At 50.2% G+C, this 21,368-nt stretch overlaps 2 protein-coding genes across 8 annotated transcripts in view; both read right to left on the bottom strand.

Moving 5' to 3' along the window:
* LOC122746863 (zinc finger protein 850-like) overlaps window positions 1-9,830 on the bottom strand; it is a 35,894-nt gene extending 26,064 nt beyond the window's left edge. For 3 of the 4 annotated variants that reach the window (XM_043992918.1, XM_043992920.1, XM_043992921.1), the window contains exons 1-4: window positions 6,540-6,629; window positions 3,775-3,868; window positions 1,248-1,374; window positions 743-838 (exon numbers count right to left, since the gene is read on the bottom strand). In XM_043992918.1, the coding sequence (XP_043848853.1) occupies window positions 743-838; window positions 1,248-1,374; window positions 3,775-3,810 (259 nt within the window). In that variant the 5' untranslated portion in view covers window positions 3,811-3,868; window positions 6,540-6,629. Of the gene's footprint in view, window positions 1-742; window positions 839-1,247; window positions 1,375-3,774; window positions 3,869-6,539; window positions 6,630-9,712 lie in introns of those variants that run through there. The other variant, XM_043992919.1, reaches the window with a different exon arrangement.
* LOC122746868 (zinc finger protein 883-like) lies at window positions 9,767-20,565 on the bottom strand. Of its 4 annotated transcripts, XM_043992931.1 has the most exons (6): window positions 20,069-20,276; window positions 19,420-19,514; window positions 17,145-17,217; window positions 16,588-16,714; window positions 16,153-16,248; window positions 9,767-11,571 (listed from the first exon to the last, which is right to left on the bottom strand). In XM_043992931.1, the coding sequence occupies exons 3-6, from the start codon at window positions 17,145-17,147 to the stop codon at window positions 9,767-9,769; spliced, it is 2,031 nt and encodes a 676-aa protein (XP_043848866.1). In that variant the 5' UTR covers window positions 17,148-17,217; window positions 19,420-19,514; window positions 20,069-20,276. The 4 variants fall into 4 exon arrangements, with proteins under 4 accessions (XP_043848866.1, XP_043848865.1, XP_043848867.1 ...); XM_043992930.1 differs by lacking the exon at window positions 19,420-19,514 and having other exon boundaries at window positions 20,069-20,565; XM_043992932.1 differs by lacking the exons at window positions 19,420-19,514; window positions 20,069-20,276 and adding an exon at window positions 18,094-18,197.
* Window positions 20,566-21,368: the final 803 nt, after the last annotated feature.

Genomic DNA, 21,368 nt, shown 5'->3' with positions numbered 1-21,368 from the left:
GTTTTCTACCATTTGATCTAAGGTACCAATTTCCCTTGCTATTCTTTCCTCTTAGCTTCTCCATGCTGCATCTCTTTCATTACTTCCAGTTGTCCTGCAGTCCCAGGACATTTTTTTTTCTCTTGGAAACTTTACTTGAACTTTTTGTGGGGTCACGATCCACTTTGGAGTTACTCCCTAGAGGCAGCAAGGTGGCACAGCAGATAAAGAACTGCACTCAAAGTCAGAAGGACCTGAGTTCAAATCAAGCTTCAGATAACAAATAACCAAAGTTATTTCCTTTTGGTATTGAATTTTCCTTGGTTTTCTCATCTCGGCATCTAGAGTTGATCTTTGTTCAAGCTCTATAACTGAATGGCATGGGGAGAGCTAAGCCTGGTCCTGAGAAGAGTGGACTAGACTAAGTTTCAGGAGGAAGTTCGAAGGAAGGAGGGAGGAAAGAGAGAAGGAAGCAGGGAAATAAGCACCTACTCTCTATGCGCCAAGAACTTTGCTGACTCACAGATGTTATCTCATCTGATTTTCACAACAACCCTAGCAGTTAGTTGCTATTCTGATAGTTATTTTACTCTTGAGGAAGCTGAAGCAAGTCTGTGAAGTGACCTGTCCAGTGTCAGACAGTAGGCGACACAGGCTCCAGGAAGCAGCTCAGCCCTTCTCCAGAGATCAGGCAACTGCCAGGAGAGGTCACTGGCCCCATCTGGAAAGCACTTCCCCTTAAATGACCCACTGACCCACTCACCTGCACAGCTGCTTCCTGGGACGTCTCCCTCCGGCATCCAGGGCCCTTCTCCTCGCTCCAGCTGGCAGACCACCTCTGGACTGGAAGCAGCAAGCCCTGCTCATTGGAAACAGGAGAAGGTTGGAGCCTCACAGCCCCCTCTGAGTCCACTCTCAGCCCTGGAAAGTGGGCGTGCTAGGAGGGCTCAGAGTGGCCCAGAGACCTCCAGAAGGCCTCTAGAGCATCATGGTGCTCACTGGAGCCACAGGGCCTTGGGGGCAGAATCTTGAATCTGAGGGCACAGAGGGTCAAGGGGCCACCCCCCCTTTAAGCTCCCAGTGTCCAGTGTACGAAGCAAAGACCTTCCATCAGGTCTTTCATCAGTGCCCTGCCCCTTGGTCACAAGGGGCCCCCTCCTTGGCCAACAGTTACTAGTCCATACTCCAGACACTGCAGAGCGTTTATAAACTAAGAAGATGAAGCAAAGATTCTTCCCTGGGTCCCAGGGGCAGCCTGTGGTCCTCACCCAGGCAGACCAGGTTCCTGTAGTTCTCCAGCATCACCTCCCGGTACAGCCTCTTCTGGGCAGGGCCCAGGTGCCCCCACTCCTCCCAGGAGAAGTCCACGGCCACATCCTTGAAGGTCACTGGCCCCTGAAAGACCAAAGACACTTGTGCTCACCCAGGGATCATCCCTCCTGTCAATGTGGAAGGAGAAGGGGCACTGGCAGGAAGCCCAGGGAGTGGCTCTCTCAGAGTCTGGGCTTCTGAGGGCCTTGGGTGAAGCATTTAGTGGGCTCCTGCTGTATGCACAGGCTGTCCTGAATTTTGGTCATGCAGCAAGATGGAAATAACAGCAGCCCAGTTTTCTAATGCATCATTTGATTTGTTTAACCTGCCACAACCATGTGAAGCAGGTGCCACAAGCACCCGTTTCCCCTCAGGAATGGTTGTGTAATCTTGTTTTTGTATAATAAGAACCAATGGACCCAGAATGAGAAGGAAAGAAGCGGCGGGGGGGGGGGGGGGGGGGGCGGATCTTTGAAAAATATGTCTATTATTTGGGGTAGCTAGGTGGTGTGGTGGATAGAGCACCAGCCCTGGAGTCAGGAGGATCTGACTTCAAATCCAGTCATAGACACTTACAATGTGACCCTGGGCAAGTCACTTAACCCTGATTGCCTCCAAAAAGCCCCCAAAACAAACTTTACATTCAAAATCCAAAGGAACTGATGACAACCAGCTTGCCACCTGAATCCATACAAAGTGATACGAGATACCCAATGGTACACAGTAAGTAGAATAATAACGATAGACAATTACAACAATATCAACAGATCTTTATATAGGTAGAGACAGGTACCTGGAGCAGACCTGTGCTTTCACTGGTGAGTGAATCCCCAGGGGAGGAAGCTTCCCCTACAAATTCAATTAGGCACCCAAAATGTGACTAGCTATGTGACCTCCCTTCTGTCTGCCTCAGTTTCCTCATTTGTAAAATGAGGAATGACTTCCCATGTCTCTTCTGTTTTATTGGAGAGCTGCCTCTAACAGAGGCAGGGTGAGGTGCCTGCCCAGGGGCCCCCAGTCCACGCTGGCCAGACGCCGGACTGGACCCCAGCTCTGAGGCTGATCTCTAGCTGCTTTGCCTCTGTAAACCATGTCTCAGGCAAGCTCTCATTTGAGCCTCCCACCTGAGTGTGAAGGAGGACATGCCAGGTATGATAGTGTTCAGGGAGAGACAGGAGATAACTCGGACGTGGTGGCCTTAGATTCCTGCCCCCCCACCCTCTCCATCAGCGCTCTGTGTGGCCCAAGGTCTCGGGTCTTGTTCAGGTCACCCGGTGGTGGTACCAGCTCATCCACATGGCTTGGACGGACCCATCCAGCTGGTGTGCGTATGCACGAGTGTGTGGGGATCGGTGTGTGTGTGGAGGCAGAAGAGGAGAAGGCAACCCCAAAGAACACTCGCTCACCAGCCCCCATCAACAGAAACTTAGCCCTAACCCACCTCTGACCAAGGTCAGGCACATTCTGGTTTTCTGGCCCCCAGGGTTTCTAAGGGGAGGAATTGGCTGCCTGAGGATTAGAAGCCTCTTGTTTCATTCAGTGAAGCACTGATTATGGGAAAAGTACTGATGATGGGTTAACTATATGCTGGGCACCAGGATAGGAAAGGCAGCCAGCCCCGCCTTGGAGGGGTTCACATTCTAATCAGGTAGAGCACACCCAAGGCAGAGGGAGAAGCCTCATGGGCAGGAGTCTGTTATCTTTAATGTCACTTCCTGGTCTGACTGCTCCTGTTGCCCTTGGTTAGGCACTCGAGGCCCGCAACAATCTGGCTCCAGGACCACTGCAAGGCAGCTGCCTCCTCTCCCCTTGGTGCCCCCCATTCCTCTGGGCCCTGCCCTCTTTCCCCAGCCTCTATGCTTCCTCCGCCCCCATGGTGGCCTTCGGGGCCAGGTGCAGAGCAGGGGTGTGGGTCTAGAGGGTGTGTCTATCACTGGGGCCCACTGAAGTAGCAGCTGGTGTTGGTGATGGTAAAGCAGTTGGGGTGCCATGGATGGTGCTAGACTTAGGGCTGGCCTCAGGCATTTGCTACCGTATGACCCTGTGTGGCCACTGTCCACTGTTACCCTCAGCCTCCTCGTCTGTAATGGCAGGAGAACCACAACACCTTCTGTTGGGGATTATTAGGAAATCTTGGATAAAGTGACCGCTGAGAGCAGGGCTGCAGCGTGGCCAGTGGGCTGTGGGCTGAGGCTCTGCTCAGGGCTCTTGGGCTTGGGGGAGACCTCAGCAGTTTCCTGAGAGACTAATAGAGGGAAACAACAGATCCCACAAGAGAGCAGGCTGACCGATATTCAGCAGGAACTTGGGGCACTATCGGCCCCATGCCATCCCATCTCTCATCAGTCCCTTCTCAGGGACTGTTTCCTCTTAGACTGGCTCCTGAGACCCCTCCCAGCTCTAATGATCCAAAATTGGGGCTAAAGTATAAGGGAAAGGAATGTGTCTACTCCCTGACAATGGAAAAGGCACACTCCTGCTTACCTGATGGGCCCTGACTGTCAGGAGCCCAGAGGCCATTCTGCCCTCCTCAAGCCTCTCTTTACTTTGGGAAAAGTAAACTCCTTCGAAGGCCAACCTGAAGAGGAAAAGGCAAACATATGATGAAGAGGTGAGGAAAGGTACCTTAACACCGATGGTGGGGATGACATTCTGGAAACCTTTGGAATTAAGCAAGCAAAGTCTCTAAACTATTCAGACCCTTGGATTCAGTGATCCCATGACAAGATACAAACCCCAAGAACATCCAAGATAGAGAGAATGGCCCTTAACCTGAAATATCGCCCATAGCACCTTTTGTAGTAGGAAAAAAAACTGGAAATAAATTGGGTACTCGCTGATTGCTTAAGTATAAAAGAATTCAGAGAAACGTGGGCTGCAGGACGTGACACAGAGTGCAGTGAGTAGAACCAAGAAAACATGGGATGCAAGAACTACAAAATGTCAATTAAAAAAACAGCAGGATTTGGGTGAGGAGTCTTGGTTGCAAGGGAGGTTTTGATGGAGGTAGGAGGAATACTGAGAGATAACCTGCACCTAATACAAAAGGCAGCAACATAACTCTGAGAGAGAGAGAGACAGAGACAGAGAGAGAGAGAGACAGAGAGAGAGACAGAGAGACAGAGAGAGACAGAGAGACAGAGAGAGAGACAGAGAAACAGAGAGAGAGACAGAGAGAGAGACAGAGAGACAGAGAGAGACAGAGAGAGAGAGACAGAGAGACAGAGAGAGACAGAGACAGAGAGAGACAGAGAGACAGAGACAGAGAGAGACAGAGAGAGACAGAGAGAGACAGAGAGACAGAGAGAGACAGAGAGAGACAGAGAGACAGAGAGACAGAGAGACAGAGAGAGACAGAGAGAGAGGGAGAGAGAGGGAGAGGAGAAAGGAAGGAAGGAAGGAAAGAGAACGAGGACAATATCTTGGTCTAACAGCCGCAGAATGGAGGGCCAGACCCATCCCTGATGGAGCAGAGAGCACAGGGAACTCAGAAACTGGTCCAGGACTCAGTATTCTTCCAGATATTTGTGCCACCCCTATTAATAGCAAAACCTCAACCAAGGTGAAGTGCTGTTGGAGCAGTTGGGGCCACAGAAAGGAAGACCCCACCCGCACTGGGCTCCTACTCTGCAGCATGGGCATAAAGTGACAACAGGGGGTGCAGGCTTGCACCTTTCAGAGATCTTCATAATGTGGCTCCCTCCTACCTCTCCAGTCTTCAATCAGTCAACATTTATTAAGCACCTACTGCGTGCCAGGCACTGTGCTAAGTGCTAGGAACATCAAAAGAGGCAGAAGACCCTGCCCTCAAGGGGCTCCTGCCAACAACTATGTATAAAGCAAGCTATAAACGGAATAAACAGGAAAAAATGAACAGAGAGAAGGCACTGGAATTAAGAAGGGTTAGGGAAAGCTTCCTGTAGGAGGTGAGATTCTAGCTGGGATTTGAGGTCAGTAGTTGGAGTGGCAGAGGAAGAGTGTTCTAGGCACAGGGGACTGGCAGAACATGCCCAGAGCCTGGAGATGGAGGGTCTTGCTCATGGAACAGCCTGGAGCCCGGGGGCACTGGATGGAAAGGTGTGTATGGGGAGTAAGGCAAGAAGACCGGAGAGGCAGGAGGGGGAGGGCTCTGAAAGGAAAACAGCATTTTGTATCTGATCCTAGAAGGGACAGGAACCCCCGGGAGATTATGAAGTGTGTGTATACATATGTGTGTACATGTATGTATATGTATATGCACGTGCATGTGCATACATGTACATGAATCACGCTGCGTGTGTGCATGCATGTGTGCATGCATGTGTGCATGCATGTGTATGTGTGTGCTTGTGTGTACGCGTGTGCTTCAGAGAATCATGGTGTCCTCCCTTTAGACCCCACCTCCTAGCAGAAGATGCCCACGCCCACCCCTGGGGGGGGGCAGCATCTGGAGAGGGGTAAAGACCACAGGCCCGGCCCTGCTAGACTGGGGGTGGTGGTGAGGGTGCGGGGTCCAATAGGAGAGCCCCCAGAGCCCTGGGCGAGGCAGACATTAATGCCCCGGGGCTGATGAGAGAAGTAGCTGGACAGGGGTGGGAGGGGGCCATTGTTCCAGGGCGTGGTCCAGAGAAGGAAGCAGGCAGAGAAGCAGCAGAGACTGGAGGAGGGGGAACCCCTGAAGACCTTGGGGGGGGCGTCGCGGAGAGGCCCCAGGCCGGACGGGGGTGGGGGGGTGGTGCTCTGTCGTGACGTCACCGCGGCCACTCCCCCCACCCCACTCATGACGTCACACCGCACACCCAGTGACCTGAGGGGAAATACTCGGAATCAGACAGTTTAAATGCGTGAGAGTGGAGACGCCGGAGGGGGTGTCCCGTGGGAGGCTGCAGGGGTCACTTGGGCTACGCTGGGGGGGGGGGCGGTAACGGGGGACGGAGGGGGAAGGACCGAAGGCCCTGCCCCCCCAAAAGAATCCGGGGAGCTCCGCCTCCCAGGAGACCCTCCACGTCTTTGCCCAGGATGGCCGCACTAAGGGGAGCGCACGGGGCGGGGTCGCCGCGGGCCCTCGGGAGCCCAGGGAGGTGTGAAAGAGCCGCAGGGACGCGAAGTGGGCGTGGGAGAGGCGCTGACCAATGGGCGCACACGCTCGCCGAGGAGGCGGGGCCCGCGGGCCCGGACTGCGCACTCGCGGGGGAAGGGCCGAGCCCCGTCCCTCCGCCCCCTCCCTGGAAGCCCCGAGATGAGGCGCCACTCCGTCCGCCCCGACTCACCCCGGACTCAGGGTCCGCGGCCGAGGCCCCCGGTGGCGGCTGAGGAAGGAGCGGAGCGGAGGCGACCGCGAAAACGCCCAGGATGGCAGGGCCCCGACGTGGCGGAAGTGACGGGACCCTCCCTCACGCCGCGCCGGAACCCCGCCCGGAGGGAAGGGCGCGCCCGCTAGGCCTTCTGGGAAACGGAGTCCACCGTCTTGGCTCATGGCTGCGCATGCGCAGCCCAGCCCAGCCGGGCTGTGGCGGGCGGGGCCCCTGGGGAAAGAGAGTCACACCCCCCCCCCCCCGAATCTTGGGCCCTGCCCGGTGGTCCAGCATAAAAGCCGGGCACGACTTTATCAGTGCGCTTCGCCCTGAGGACGAGGGGCCTTTTTGATTTCCCTTGTAGCTGAAACTTCTCCGGGTGTTGTTTCCCCCGTTAGAGAGCGGGGTCTGCCCGGCTGTTCTACTTATAGCCCCAGGGCTGTGCATCCAGTAAGTGCTCAATAAAGGCTTCATCCCCCTCCCCCGAATCCCCCCATCCGTTTGGCTGATTGTTTCCTCTTATTTCTTTTTTTTCTTGAAAAAAATATTTGTTACCTGGAATGAGGAGAGGAAGGGATCCTGGGGGAATATTTTGGTGCTTCAAAAAATAAGAAATATCAAGAAAAACTTTTTTTAAAAAGACTAAAAATCATTCATCAGTTGATACATGGTCAAAGTATAGGAGGCAGTTTTTAGAATAAGAAATCTAAATTATAAAAAGCTGGATGAAAAAATGCTCTAAATCATTAACAGAGAAATACAAATTAAAACAACTTTGAGGTTCCACATCACACCCACAAGACTGGCAAGGAAAATGACAGGTCGGAAGAGCTGTGGGCAAACAGCCACAGGAATGATGGTACTAAGAATGGTCCAGCCATTCTGGGAAGCTATTTGGAACTGTGCCCCAAAGGCTATTCAACAGTGCACACACCCTTTGACCAGAGATATGGCTAGTAGGTCTATACCCCAAAGAGAGCAAAGGAGGAAGTACAGGACCTCTATGTGCAGAAATACTGATAACAGCTCTTTCCATGGTGGCAAAGAACTTGAAACTGAGGGCAATGGCTGAACAAGCTATGGTATGTGTGGATAGGATGGAATACACTTGTGCTGTAAGAAAGGATGAAAGGCATAGCTTCTAAGAAATCTGGAGATTTGTACAAAATGATGCAGATAGTAGAGAAATGTTTACAGTAGAAATATTGTTTAAAATTCACCCCAAACTTTGAAAGAATTAAGAACTCTGATCACAATGACCAACCATGATCTGAGAACACCCCCCGATGAAACACCCCTTGACAGAGAGGTGATGGACTCAGACTACAGACAGACAGACACACACACACACTGGACATGACTAACCAGAGAATTTGTTTTGTTCGACTATATATTTGTTACAAGGGCTTTTCTTTCTTTTTTCAAAGTGGGGGAGGAGAGGAGAGGAAGAGAAAGTGGATTTTGTTTAATTGAAAATTATAAAATTTAATTTTAAAACAAAGTAGTAAGGTGAGAACTCTTCTTTACTGAATCACTCAAAACTAGGGATGGCAGGAAGCCTGTTTGGATTGAGTGAGGGGCTTGGTCACACCCCAAGGAGCTTATATCCAGAGTTCAGGAGCTAGCTTAGAAGTAGAGTTTGGTAACAGAGAGTTGGCAATGAGTGGGCACATGAAGAACTAAGCCAGAAGGAACCAGAAGCCCTGGGGCAGCAAAAGACAAAGCAGGAATAATCTATGGGGAAGGAAGGTCATCTGCCCTATAGATATCTCAGTGCAGAAGCTCAGGCTGATGCCACAGCAGTACCCATCTCCTTCAGGGCTGAGGGAAGTACCAAGAAAAGGCTGGCTCTGTCCCCAGCATCCTCTCTGGGATCTATCAACAGGCATGGTAACCGTCTTTCTTTACCCCAAAGTTCCTGGTGACCAGAATTTTGTCTGAACCACAGTGGGGAGGGGTTAATTAAAGATGGATAGAAATGCAAATTAAGGCAGAGGACCCAACCTCCGCCTAAAAGTTAGGAATTTTCCTAACAAGGAGCTTAGAGTGATGGTGATTGTACTCCTGACATTTCATCTAGAATAAACTCTCCTAAGCAGGAGAGGAGGGAACCATGTAGACCTGAGGGGTCATGATAGAGCCCTTAGGTTTTCAACCTCCTGCTTATCCTAGCTGAGCATTACACAAAGAAAAGGCAAAAATAGTCTGTGTCCTTAAGGAGCTCATGTCATAAAGAAAGATGATGTGTAAGTACACACAGGATGCGTCCAGAGAAAGTAGAAGGTAAGTTTAGGGGGAAGGCCCCAGGGGCTCAAGGGGAACCTGGAAAGGACTCATGCAGGAGGCATGTGAGGAGAGTGGAAGGAAGCCCAGGGATTCTAAGAGAGCATCCTGTCACCTGTATAGGGATGCCAAGAAGCAGAGGGGAGGCAGGCAACCTGTATGGAAGGGAGGAGAACGTCCTATTGGAGGAACAAAGAAGAGGCCAGGTGATTGGCCACGGACTGCCTGAAGGAAAAGCAGCAGCAGGAAAGAAATCTAGAAAGGTGGGCTGGAGTCAAAGAGTGGCAAACGCCAAACAGATGAGGAACAGGGAGCCATGAGGGCTCTGAAGGCCTATGCACTAGGGAGATTATTTTGGCTACTATGGGTAGAATGGATTAGAGCAAAAAGAAACTGGAGACAGGGAGACTATTACAATAGATTGTGCAGTGAGGAGGACCTAAAGTAAGCTGGTGTTTATGTGAATGGAGAAGAGGGTGCAAAGGAGGTAGGCTGGACAAGACTGGTCAGCTGACTGGACACAGAGAGTGGGAGAATGATGGAATTGAGGGTCTAGAAAAAGGACTTAACCTGAGCAAGGATCTTCCTCTGTTAACAAATTCTCCCTGTGAATGAGAAGACAAAGGAGAGTGGACTCTTGTCACACTGGCACAACTTTCTCAGTAAATTAAAAGTCTGTGTCATATGCTATAATTGTAGTATTTGGGAAAGGGAGCTGCCTGGGCATATGGGGAAAGAGCAAATTAATCAGCGAACTGCTTTGTCTCTACCAAGTCTCATTTAGGTAGAAATCTTGGCTGTGTGTGTGTAGTAAAATCTGTAGTTTGAAAACATCCTTACATTCATCATATTTAATAAGACTTTACCTTCTTCAGCTTCTCTCCGCTACAAATTTGGTCTTCAGTCTGAAGGCCTCACAATTATACTGCATAAAATTTCTCTCCAATGTGAATTCTCAGATGCCCATTAAGTCCTGTTCTTTGGCTAAAACCTTTTCCACATTCATTACATTCATAAGGCTTCTCACCAGTATGAACAGTCTGGTGTTGAGTAAGGTGTGCTTTCTGGCCAAAGGCCTTCCCACATTTGTTGCACTTAAAAGGTTTCTCTCCAGTGTGAATTTTATGATGTCTGTTAAGTTGTGTGCGCTTGGTGAAGGCCTTCCCACATTCATTGCATTCATATGGTTTCTCTCCAGTGTGAATTCTCTGATGTTCTGTAAGTCCTGTGATTAGGCGAAATGCCCTCCCACATTCATTGCATTCATAAGGTTTCTCTCCAGTATGAATTCTCAGATGTCCAATAAGTCCTATGCTTTGCCTAAAGGCTTTCCCACATTCCATACATTCATAAGGCTTCTCTCCAGTATGAACTGTCTGATGTTGTGTAAGGTGCGCTCTCTGACGAAAGGTCTTCCCACATTCATTGCATTCAAATGGTTTTTCTTCAGTATGAATTCTCTGGTGTCGATTAAGTTGTGTGCTCTGGCTGAAAGCCTTCCCACATTCCTTACATTCATATGGTTTCTCTCCAGTATGAATTCGTTGATGTTCTGCAAGACCAGTGATTAGGCGGAAAGCCTTCCCACATTCATTACATTCAAAAGGTTTTTCACCAGTATGAATTCGTTGATGTTCAGCAAGTCCTGTGATCAGACGGAAGGCCTTTCCACATTCATTACAACCAAAAGGTTTCTCTCCAGTATGAATTCTATTATGCTGTTTAAGATCTGCCCTGCGACTGAAGGCTTTTCTACATTCATTGCATTCATAAGTTTTCTCTCCTGTATGAATTCTCTGATGTTCAGTAAGTCCTGTTCTCTGATGGAAGGACTTCCCACATTCATTACATTCAAAAGGTTTCTCTCCAGTATGAATTCTGTTATGTTGTTTTAGATCTGCCCTTCGAGTGAAGGCTTTTCTACATTCATTGCATTCATAAGGTTTCTCTCCAGTATGAATTTTCTCATGTCTATTAAGTTGTGAGCTCTGGCAGAAAGTCTTCCCACACTGATTACATTCATAGGGTTTTTCTCCACTATGAATTCGCTGATGCTGAGTTAGCACTGTTCTTTGGCAAAAGGCCTTTCCACAGTCATTACATTCATAAGCTCTCTCTCCAGTATGAATTCTTTTATGTCGAGTAAGTTGTATGCTTTGACGGAAAGCCTTGCCACATTCATTACACTCATAAGGTTTTTCTCCAGTATGAATTCTCTGATGTTGAATAAGTTGTGTGCTAAGGCGGAACAACTTCCCACATTCATCGCATTTATAAGGTTTCTCTCTAGTATGAACTGTCTGATGTTGAGTAAGCTGTGAATTTCGGCAGAAGGCCTTCCCACATACATTACATTCATAAGGTTTCTCCCCTGTATGAATAAGCTGATGTTCAGCAAGCTGTGAACGCCATCGAAAGGCCTTCCTGCATTCATGACATTCATATGGTCTCTTTGCAGCATGGAATGGATAATACTCAGTAAAGCCAGAATGATCATCACAGGGTTTCCAACATTCATTATACTTGCCCTTTTTAAGTAGGTACCATTTATGGAAACCCTTCTCCTCATTGTCCTGCTGTTTCTCTAAAATGGTACCAAGTGTCCAGGCTTCTCCTGTCTTGAAGACACATTGATCATACCCTATTAGTTCTTCCTGAAACGATTCTTTAATAGCAAGGCCCAGCTTTGGCAATGGCTCCTTGTTTTTGTGTGTAGTTTCCCAATCTAAAAGAAATTAAAAATGTAAATACTCTTTGTATTCCCTGCTGTACACAGAGGTTCTTCACACACACACACACACACACACACACACACACACACACACAGAGGTTCAAATTGATTTAGTGCTGCAGTTCTCAAAGTGTGGTCTGTGAGCTGCTGAGGATGCCCAAGATCCTTTCAGGGGGTCTGTGAAGTCAAAATTATTTTTGTAATAACACTAAGACTTTTTTGCCAATTAAAATATTCTTCTCCTTTCCAACTACTTAACTGTATGAGGTTGGATTTTCTTTATAAAATTCAACTAAGACAACATACCACAACAGATCAAATGTAGAAGTAGGTAGTAGCAGATCTATCTGCTTAATGTCCTCTTCTAAGTTAGATATTCTAGAGATTTGAAAAAAATGTGTAAAATAATGCCCATTTTCACTAATTTTTTGGGGGAAATTTAGTCATCTTTCATGAAAATGTTATTTATGTTAATGTATAATTATTTTAAATGGATTAATAAATATTTTAAGATGTTTTAAAATGATACAGAGAAGATATAACCCACATAAACAAAAGCTCTTTGGGGTCCTCAATAGTTTTTAAGAGTGTAAAGGAGTCCTGAGACCAAAAAGTTTAAAAACTATTGTGTTAGTGATTTGCTTTGGGTCATACTATTAATGATTTTCCCAAAGCTCAGGTCTGACCATGTCGCCCCCTTAACTCAATAAACTCCAGTGGCTCCTTACTGCAATACAAAATGCTCCGTGTGGCATTCAAAGCCTTTCATAACCAGCCCCTTCCTACCTTCCCAGTCTTCTTGTGATCCAGTGACACTGGCCTCCTTGTTTCAAAAACTCCTTCTTTTGGCTCCAGGTATTTTCTCTGGCTATCCCCCATGCCTCTAATAATCTCCTTCCTCCTCTGACCTCTTGATTTCCTTTATGTCTCAATTAAAGTCCCCTTTTTTGCAGGAAGCCTTTCCCAGTCCCTCTTAATTCCAGAGTCTTCTTCCCTCTGCCAACTATTTCCTCTTTATCCTGTATATAGCCTGCTTTGTATATATTTGTTTATATGGTGTCTCTACCCATTAGATTGTGAGCTCTTTGGGTGCTTTTGCTGCTTTTTGTATCCCCAATGCTTAGCCCAGGGTCTAGCACATAGTAGGTGCTTAATAGAGATTTACTGTTTGGTTGGCTGATTAAATAAAGTCAAGGTAGAATTTTAAAACATGGTTGTTTGCTCCAACTCCAGTACCCTTTCTAGGACATCATAGTAGTTGTCTTTTTTTTCCCCTTAATAGTATTTTATTATTTTCCAGTTACATGTAAAGATAGTTTTCAACATTTGTTTTTATAAGATTTCTAGTTCCAAATTTTCTCTCTTCTTCCCTTCCCTCCCCAAGACAGAAAGCAATCCGATATAAGTTATATATGTACAATAACATTAAACTTATTTCCACATTAGTCATATTGTGAAAGAAGAATCAGAACAAAGTGGAAAACCTCAAGAAAGAAAAAAAGAAAAAGTAGAAATATTATGGTTCAATCTGCATTCAGATTCCACAGTTCTTTTTCTTTCTTTCTTTTTTTTTTTTTTTGGATGTGGAGAACATTTTCCAGCAGGAGTCCTTCGGAAATGTCTTGGATCATTGTACAATTGAGAAAATACTGGAGAGAACGCTGGTGGAGGCGGTCTGAGAGCACAGATTCTCAGAGCTGAAAGGGCTCTCAGGCACCACTGAGAGCAGCCAGTACCAGATGAGAGTCGGCTGTTAAAGACCTTTTGCAGGGTGGATGTTGTGGAGGTAGCATGGGATGGTAGGAATGGAGTGGCATTTAGAGTCAGGGGGCATGGAGGGAACAACATTCACACCCAGTTGGGAGGAATAATCTATTTAACCCTACAGGAAAGTATGAGGGGAAGAGGGAAAGGAAGGAAGGGTGAAAAAAAAGGGAATGCAGAGAGGGGGAGGGGACAGTCAGAAGTAAAACACTTTTGAGGAGGAATAGGTTAAAAGAAGATAGGAAAAAAAAAACATTTTGGGGACAGGCCCAGGCCAGACATGCTTCCTTTCCCTCCCCATTATAATTCTGACTCTCGACTCTGACATCCTGATGCTGCCAAGGTCTTCCAGGGTTCTTATCCATCTCCCCCCATTAGAATGTAAGTTCTCTAGGGGCAGCTAGGTGGTGCAGTGGATAGAGCACCGGCCCTGGATTCAGGAGTACCTGAGTTCAAATCCAGCCTCAGACACCTAACACTTACTAGCTGTGTGACCCTGGGCAAGCCACTTAACCCCAATTGCCTCGCAAAAAAAAAAAAAAAAGAATGTAAGCTCTCTGATGGCAGGAGCCTCTTTCCTTGTGTTTGTATGCCTGGGCTTGGCCCAGGGCCCGGCACAAACTAAGGGCTTAATCAGCGCTGGAGAGTAAGACAGGTTCTCTGTTAACCAGAAAACAAAGATGGAGGTTTTGCCATCTTTCCAGAATGCGTATCAAGCCAGAGGACACGGAGGACCAAAGAGACCCTGCAGATGCGCTCCTGCAGAGAATGCCTCAAGTGATGGAAGACCAGCATGACGGCCTCGCCCTGGGCAGGAGACCAAGGACCAGGTGGATTTTGTTTGTTGTGGAGCAAACAGGGGCTCAGATGACAGCATCTGAGGAGGGAATCTGGGACCTACCATCTGGCCTTTTGCTCCACATACACAGGGGTGGTCAGACCCTCCATCTCTTCTCATCCATAAGCCCTATCTCTGAAACCATAACCTCTCCTTCCCTCCCTGGGCCTAAGGCCTCTAAACCAACAGCTAGTAGCACACTGGATAAAGCACCGGGCCTAGAGTTGGGAAGACCCGAGTTCAAATTCAGCCTCACACACTACTAGCTGTGTGTGACCCTGGGCAAGTCACTTTACTTCTGTCTGCCCTAGTTTCCTCAACTACAAAATGGGGATAATAATAGCACCTACCTCCCAGGGTTATTGGGAGGACTCAATGAGATAATATCTATAAAGCATTTAGCACAGTGCCTGGAACATATTAAATGCTTAATAAATATGGTTTCCTTCCTTTTCATTTTACAGAGGAGGAAACTGAGGCACAGGGTTTGTCATTGGCCTAAGGTCACCCCAAGTCTCATGCCTCTATTGATCTACTTTGATACCCAGCTAGAAACTAACTGTATTGAAATCAAATTGTTCAAATGTTTAAGAACAAACAACTCTGCCCCTCACCCCCACTCCTGCTCTAAAACTAACCTCTGGCCTAACCACAACCTAGAGTCACTGTACTCCTCCCCGCCTAGGCCTCCCTTTCCTTTCTGCATAACCTTAGCACATAGTAGGGATTGAATAAGTGTTCTGACTACCTGGCTGACAGGGTAACTCTCTGAATGGAGCTGCAGCAGCTTCCCTACTCTGGGGAAGGCCAACCAGCCAGTGGAGGTGTAAGCTGGGGAAAAGTGAGCCCGTAGAAAGAGCCAGCCCACGGGGGGGGGGGGGGGAGCATCCATTGCACCACTGATGGGAGGTAGGGGAATTTGTGTGGAAAAACAAACTAATGAGAATACCAAGGGGAATCATGGCTGGAAAAGGGGGAGGAGCATGCATTCCATTCAATGAATTCCAGAAGTAGAAAGTTGGCTTGGGCTTTTAAAAACTCTTGTAGACAACAAAAGTCTATATACACATTAAAAAAAAAAAAAGAATGGGCTGAAGGAGGTCAGGGGAATCACCTTAGATAGTTATTCTAAAATTCTGCCATTTCAAACCTAAAACTACAAACATGTAAAACACAAAATCCATTTCCTGAAAGATAAATGGTTTGAGCACAGGGATGGAGAATTCCTTAACTCACCCTTCCTGCAATGATCAAGAACCAAGAACCCTCCAGTGATCAGACAAACACAAATGAAATCACCTCTGGGACGCATCTTACACACATATTATATAAGAAATGATCCCATGAACCTCTGGTGGAGCTGGGGAGACCCAGGCCCAGGTTACCTACTGCCACAGAGAAGCCTTCCTGGCCTTGGGCCCCGAGATCCAGGAATGGGACGCTGCAGATGGTGCCGAGATGCTGGGAGAAAACCCGCTGTTCCTTCCTGGCAGCTTTAGGCCAAACAGCCAAAGGCAGGAAAGAAGCCCCGGGTTCAAGGATGGGGCTGGGCCTGGGGAGGTCATCGCTGTGCCTTCATGGCTCATGTCCCAAGAACACAAAGGATGATGGGAAGACTTCAATCAAATGACACCCAAGGAAGAAAGCCAAGGGAGCAGTGCCACACCAACACCATTGTGTATAAAAGCTAGTTACAGCAGCCCCCTAGGGGGTCCCAGGGAGTAAAGGCAGAGAAAGACCAGGGGGGGGTTAGGGTGGCAAAGAGAACACCACTGTCACTGATTTGGTCAGTTCAATGTCATTAGAGAACAAGTCCCCAGGCATGGGCAGCAAGGCTGAAGACAGGCTGCTGAGCACATGGTAACCTCAGAGAGAGCAGAGGGAGGAAGCCCCTCCCTCCCCAGCTGAGGGGCCTTCTCTGGAGGCCCCATCTGGAAAGCACTTCCCCTTAAATGACCCACTGACCCACTCACCTGCACAGCTGCTTCCTGGGACGTCTCCCTCCGGCATCCAGGGCCCTTCTCCTCGCTCCAGCTGGCAGACCACCTCTGGACTGGAAGCAGCAAGCCCTGCTCATTGGAAACAGGAAAAGGTTGGAGCCTCACAGCCCCCTCTGAGTCCACTCTCAGCCCTGGAAAGTGGGCGTGCTAGGAGGGCTCAGAGGGGCCCAGAGACCTCCAGAAGGCCTCTAGAGCATCATGGTGCTCACTGGAGTAAGAGGAAACAGGACCCACTGGGTATTGGGAATCAGAAAGAAGGGAAGTTCATTTGACTTGGGAGCTGAGAAAAGGCTGGCCACCAGAGGATCGGCAGTCCCTGCTCCCCACTTGACAAATAATCACTGTTTAACACTTGAGATGTGTCGTGGCATTCACTAAGGGAGGAAGGGTCCTGAGGAGCCTCCTCACCCAGGCAGACCAGGTTCCTGTAGTTCTCCAGCATCACCTCCCGGTACAGCCTCTTCTGGGCAGGGCCCAGGTGCCCCCACTCCTCCCAGGAGAAGTCCACGGCCACATCCTTGAAGGTCACTGGCTCCTGAAAGACCAAAGACACTTGTGCTCACCCAGGGATCATCCCTCCTGTCAATGTGGAAGGAGAAGGGGCACTGGCAGGAAGCCCAGGGAGTGGCTCTCTCAGAGTCTGGGCTTCTGAGGGCCTTGGGTGAAGCATTTAGGGAGCTCCTGCTGTATGCACAGGCTGTCCTGGATTCTGAATCATGCAGCAAGACGGCAATAACAGAGGCAGAAGCTCCTCTTTCTAGCATCCTTTTTGGTTTACTTAATTTGCCACCCTGGGAGGCAGGTGCTGAATGCTGCATTTTCCACTCCGAAGTGATTGTGTGAAATTATTTGTGCATCATGCATCCTGAATAAAAAGGGGAGAAGACCACAAAAGGGCTTCAGCATAAATGTTGCCTGAGAATGTGATTTTCAAGATCTAAGCAATAGAAGCCAATTCCATTTACCATCTGAATTCTCCAGATTCCGAGTGGGACACCGTTAGTGATCTGCTGCGCCCTTCTGATCCTCCCAAGGACTCTGGCAAGGAAAGGCCATTCTTATCCCCATTTCAGAGATGAGGAAACCAAGGCAAACAGAAGTGAGGTGACTTTCCCAGGGTCACACAGCCAGGGAGTGTCTGAGGCTGCATTTGTCCCTGTGCCACGCCCCACTAGGGGGGTCTACCCTCACCACCGCCTCAGTAATCACCAGTGGCTCTTTATTGCGTCCAGGGCCCAATCTCAAATTCTCTGGTATTTAAAGGCCTCTGCTACCTGGCCCCTTCCCACTTTTCATCCCAGACTTTGCCCCCCTTCACATGCCTTCTTCTGGCTCTGGTTCCTCACCTCCCCTTCCCCCAGGCCTGGAATGCTCTTCCTTCTCAGCTCTGGGGGGGCTTCCCCTCAGCGATCACCTCTCTGAAACTCAGCGTATCTTCTCTGAATCTAGTTATCTGGACGCTGTTCCTTCCTCCCTAACCCAGCCTGCTACCCCTGGAGGGCAAGGAAGTGGTTTTTGACTTGCTTTGTAGCCCTACTACAACTTAACACGGTGCCTGGCACACACAGCAGGTAATCAGTGCTTATTGACTGACTGGCTCAGGGTTTATTTCTGGCTTCTGTGAGGGAGCTAATGAAGGCGATTGGGGAGGTGCTTTGTAGGCATTTGGACTTCTAAAGAAGGGCATCAACTGAAGATGGGGAGCAAAAATCCGGAGAGACTGAGGCAGATGAGAGCAGTCCCCAAAGACATATTCCCCTTCCTGCACTTATGAGGGATGCTCCGGGGGCTGAAGCAGCAGGAGCCAGAGGAGGCTCCTGGTAGGGCAAGTGAGACTATGAAGATCACAAGGGGGTGCCATTGTGCACTGAGTAAGCAAGACCCAAGTTCAAAACCTGCCTTACACACACCTACCAGCTGGGTGATCCTGGGCCGTCTACCATCTGTAAATGGGGATAATAATGGCACCTGCCTCCCAGGGGGTTGTGATGAGGACAAAACAAGATATGTGCCAATCCCTGAGCAGGAGCCTGGCCCACAGCAAATGCTTATTAAACGTTTCCTTCTTTCTTTCCTGGTAAATCGGTAAGCCAAGAAAAGCAGTGAAGTAAATACAAGGTCAGTCTGAGAAGCGGAGACGAGTGACAAGTGGGGGGTGTCCTGGTGACCCTGTGAAGCCAGAAGTGCCAATGTCTGGAAGCACAGGAAGTGATCTTGCCATCCCAACTCAGTGATAGCTGCCACAGGTGTCTTTGAATGTGAACTTAGTGGTCCACCAAGTCAGACAGCAGGTGAACTAAGCTGAGCCTCCTCTCCCCAGAGAACAAGGTTGGGGGCAGGAGAATATGCCCTAAGGTGTTGGGCAAATGTTCACCTAGCTATGAAGTGGCTAAATACCACTGGCCCCTAACAGATGGGGTGAACACCACTGACAGGGGCTCAAACTGAAAGCTAAGGACAGAGACAACTCTACCCTCTCAGGGTATACTAGGAGTCTGAGGGTAGATGTGGCTTGTCTGGCTCTGAGAGAGGTTCAGGGCACACTCCAGAAGTAAAAAGTGTGTGTGTGTGGGGGGTCCATAGTAGAGGTGGAGACAAAGGAGAAGTTTGGTGCAGTGGTACCAAAGGCACCAAGATCTCTTGGGTTTTTTTAATTAATTGTCTTTTTATTTAACAAAAATTTATTTTTCTCTCCAACTCCCCTCCCCCATGAAAAAGAAAAAGAAAACCCTTGTAGCAAACATGCATAGTGGCCACATCCAAAAAAGCTGGGTCTCACTCCTTCCTGGGACTGAGAGAGGTGTTAGGCAAGAAAACCCGGAGGAGGACGTTCAAACACCGAGACCAGCCTCTCAAATAGCATGTGAAACCAGGTGAATTCTGTTCTGCTGTGTGAGCTTAGCAGAGGGTCTCAGCTCCCTGTGGCCAGGGGCTCCCTGGGGAGCTAGAACCATCCAAGAACCTTATTCTGGGTCCCCTCTGGTCTTGGATGGAAAGGAGAGAAACCCGGAATGGATCAGAGACTTTTGGGGGGGTTTTCTACCCTTTGGCTCCAACACTTACTATGAACGTGATCCTGGGCAAGTGATCTGCCCTTGCTGACCCTCAGCTTCTCCCCAGAGTGAGGAGGGGATGGTTTAGCTGAGACCTTGGGAAAGTCACCTGCACTGTGTGGGCCCCAGTGGCTTCATCTGCCACTCCTAATGTGGGGGTGGGGAGGCTGTGCTTGGTCCCACTTACCTGGGAAACAGAAGTTTGCTGCCCTTGTGATTAGGCTCCTCCTGTTTCCCTCAGGACACAGTCAGCTGGTCCTGAGCCCCTGGACACCTGACCCCCTGACCAGTGAAGGAGGGCACGAAGGGGAGGGAAGAAAGGGGGTCACTAGGGAACCCTCTGGGAGGAGGGAGCATCCAGGGCCGGGCTGGCTTGGGAGGAGTGACTGAAGGGGCTGGGGTGGTGGGGTGGGTCACCTTCCCCAGGGCCAAAGGAGGGCCCTCGCGGAGCCTTGCTCGACATCAAGGGGCAGGACGGCGAGGGAAGCAGCTCCATCTACACTAGGTCAGGGCTTTCCCAACCCCGCTCACAGACCCCCGGGATCCAGGGATGAGACATTGATTAAGCGCCAACGTGTGCGGCCGGCCTCCGGGCCACAGAGAGAGACCCAGGCGGTCTCTGCCCTCTGGGAGCCCCCAGTCCGGAGGGGAGAACGACGGCGGAGCCCTCCGAGCACTGGGGGGTCCCCAGGCGCTTCGGCGGAAGGGGGAGGGGGACATGAAGGCGGAGGAAAGGCCCCTCAGCGACACGGTCGGACCCGCTCTTGGGAGAGTCTCTGGGGACGGAAGGGGGCCGGACTGCGGCGGGCGGACCCCGGCCGGAGCCCCCCACTCACCTGGTGGGCCCGGGGGGAGAGGCGCCCCGAGGCCATCCGGTGCTTCCCAACTCCCCGTCCCCCGGGAGAGGCCGCCCCGACCTCCCTGGGGAAGGACGCCGGGATGACGATGCAGGCCCCGGTCCGCGGGACGTCGGCAGGAACGACGGCCCCGCGGGGCCCGACCGCTCCCAGGGGCTCCCCACCCGCGCCAGCCCGGACCCGGCAGAACCCAGGACGCCAGGGCGGGGGCGTGGCAGCGCTGCCTCCGCGGATTGGCTCCCATGCCACACCCCCGGCCTCGGACCAATGGAAGTGGCCTCCGCTTGGGGGCGTGACCGGTCCTTGCGCACGCGTGCATGTTTCCGGCCGCGCTCCGCCCCCTCGTCACTGTCCAGGCTTAGAAAGCTGGGGTCCAGCTCTCCTCTTCCCCTGCCCGCTCCTTCCCAGGCCCTGGATGCGATAGTCAGACCTCGGTGGCTGAGAGGAAAGAGCGCAGAAAGAACGAAGGAACAGAAATGTCGCGTGGTCACCCCAGCCTGGGCGGTGACGTGAGGGCATCGCCTTCTGGGAAATGTAGTTCGGATGCCGGAGCCGCTTGAGCGCATGCCCAGAGAGCCCGCTGCGCCTCAGCTGCTGCTCTGTTCTCGGACTGATGGTTGCCCGGCCTCTGAAAACCTCTAGGTGGCTCTGTGCCTCCCAGAGGTCCGAAGACCTGCCCGATGCCCGCCTCCCCCCTCTCCCCGTGCCTTCCTCATTGAAGGGAGGGGGGAGCCACATACATGCATTCATTCATTCAGCTTGGAGCAACTTCCAAACCGGAAACGGCCCCGCCCTCAGGTGGACCTTCCACCTGGCCTGAGCACCTTGGGTGAAGAGGGCCAGGGCCCAAGTCTTGCGCACACTCACTAACCTCTCTGAGCCTCAGTTTTCTCATCTGTAGGCGGAGGGGTCAGCATCGTTCTGGGAGACGCTGTGCATTCCTCCTGGACCACAAAACCTGGCTTCATAATCTCATGCATAAGCAAACCTAGCCAACCAGGCTTGACAGATAAGCTCAGGTTATAGATTAAACTGCGTTTAGAGGGTTCAAGAATAGGCTGATTGAGGGGCGTGTCCCTGTCAAGGAGTCGGGGGCAGATTGAGAATCTGTCTTCTTAACTAAGGATTGCTTAAGGTCACATCTCATGGGACGGGTTTTGGTCAGGTGAGGTTAAACCATATTAACAGAAGAAAGGCTTCCAGTTGTAACGCTTGGAATGACGTCACCTGCTGGAGATTTACTGTAGAAAAGCTCCCCGATGGGGTGAAGGTCTCTGAG

Source organism: Dromiciops gliroides, chromosome 3 (assembly GCF_019393635.1).
Source record: "Dromiciops gliroides isolate mDroGli1 chromosome 3, mDroGli1.pri, whole genome shotgun sequence".
NCBI lineage: Eukaryota > Metazoa > Chordata > Mammalia > Microbiotheria > Microbiotheriidae > Dromiciops > Dromiciops gliroides.
This window is presented reverse-complemented; position numbering and strand designations above follow the sequence as displayed.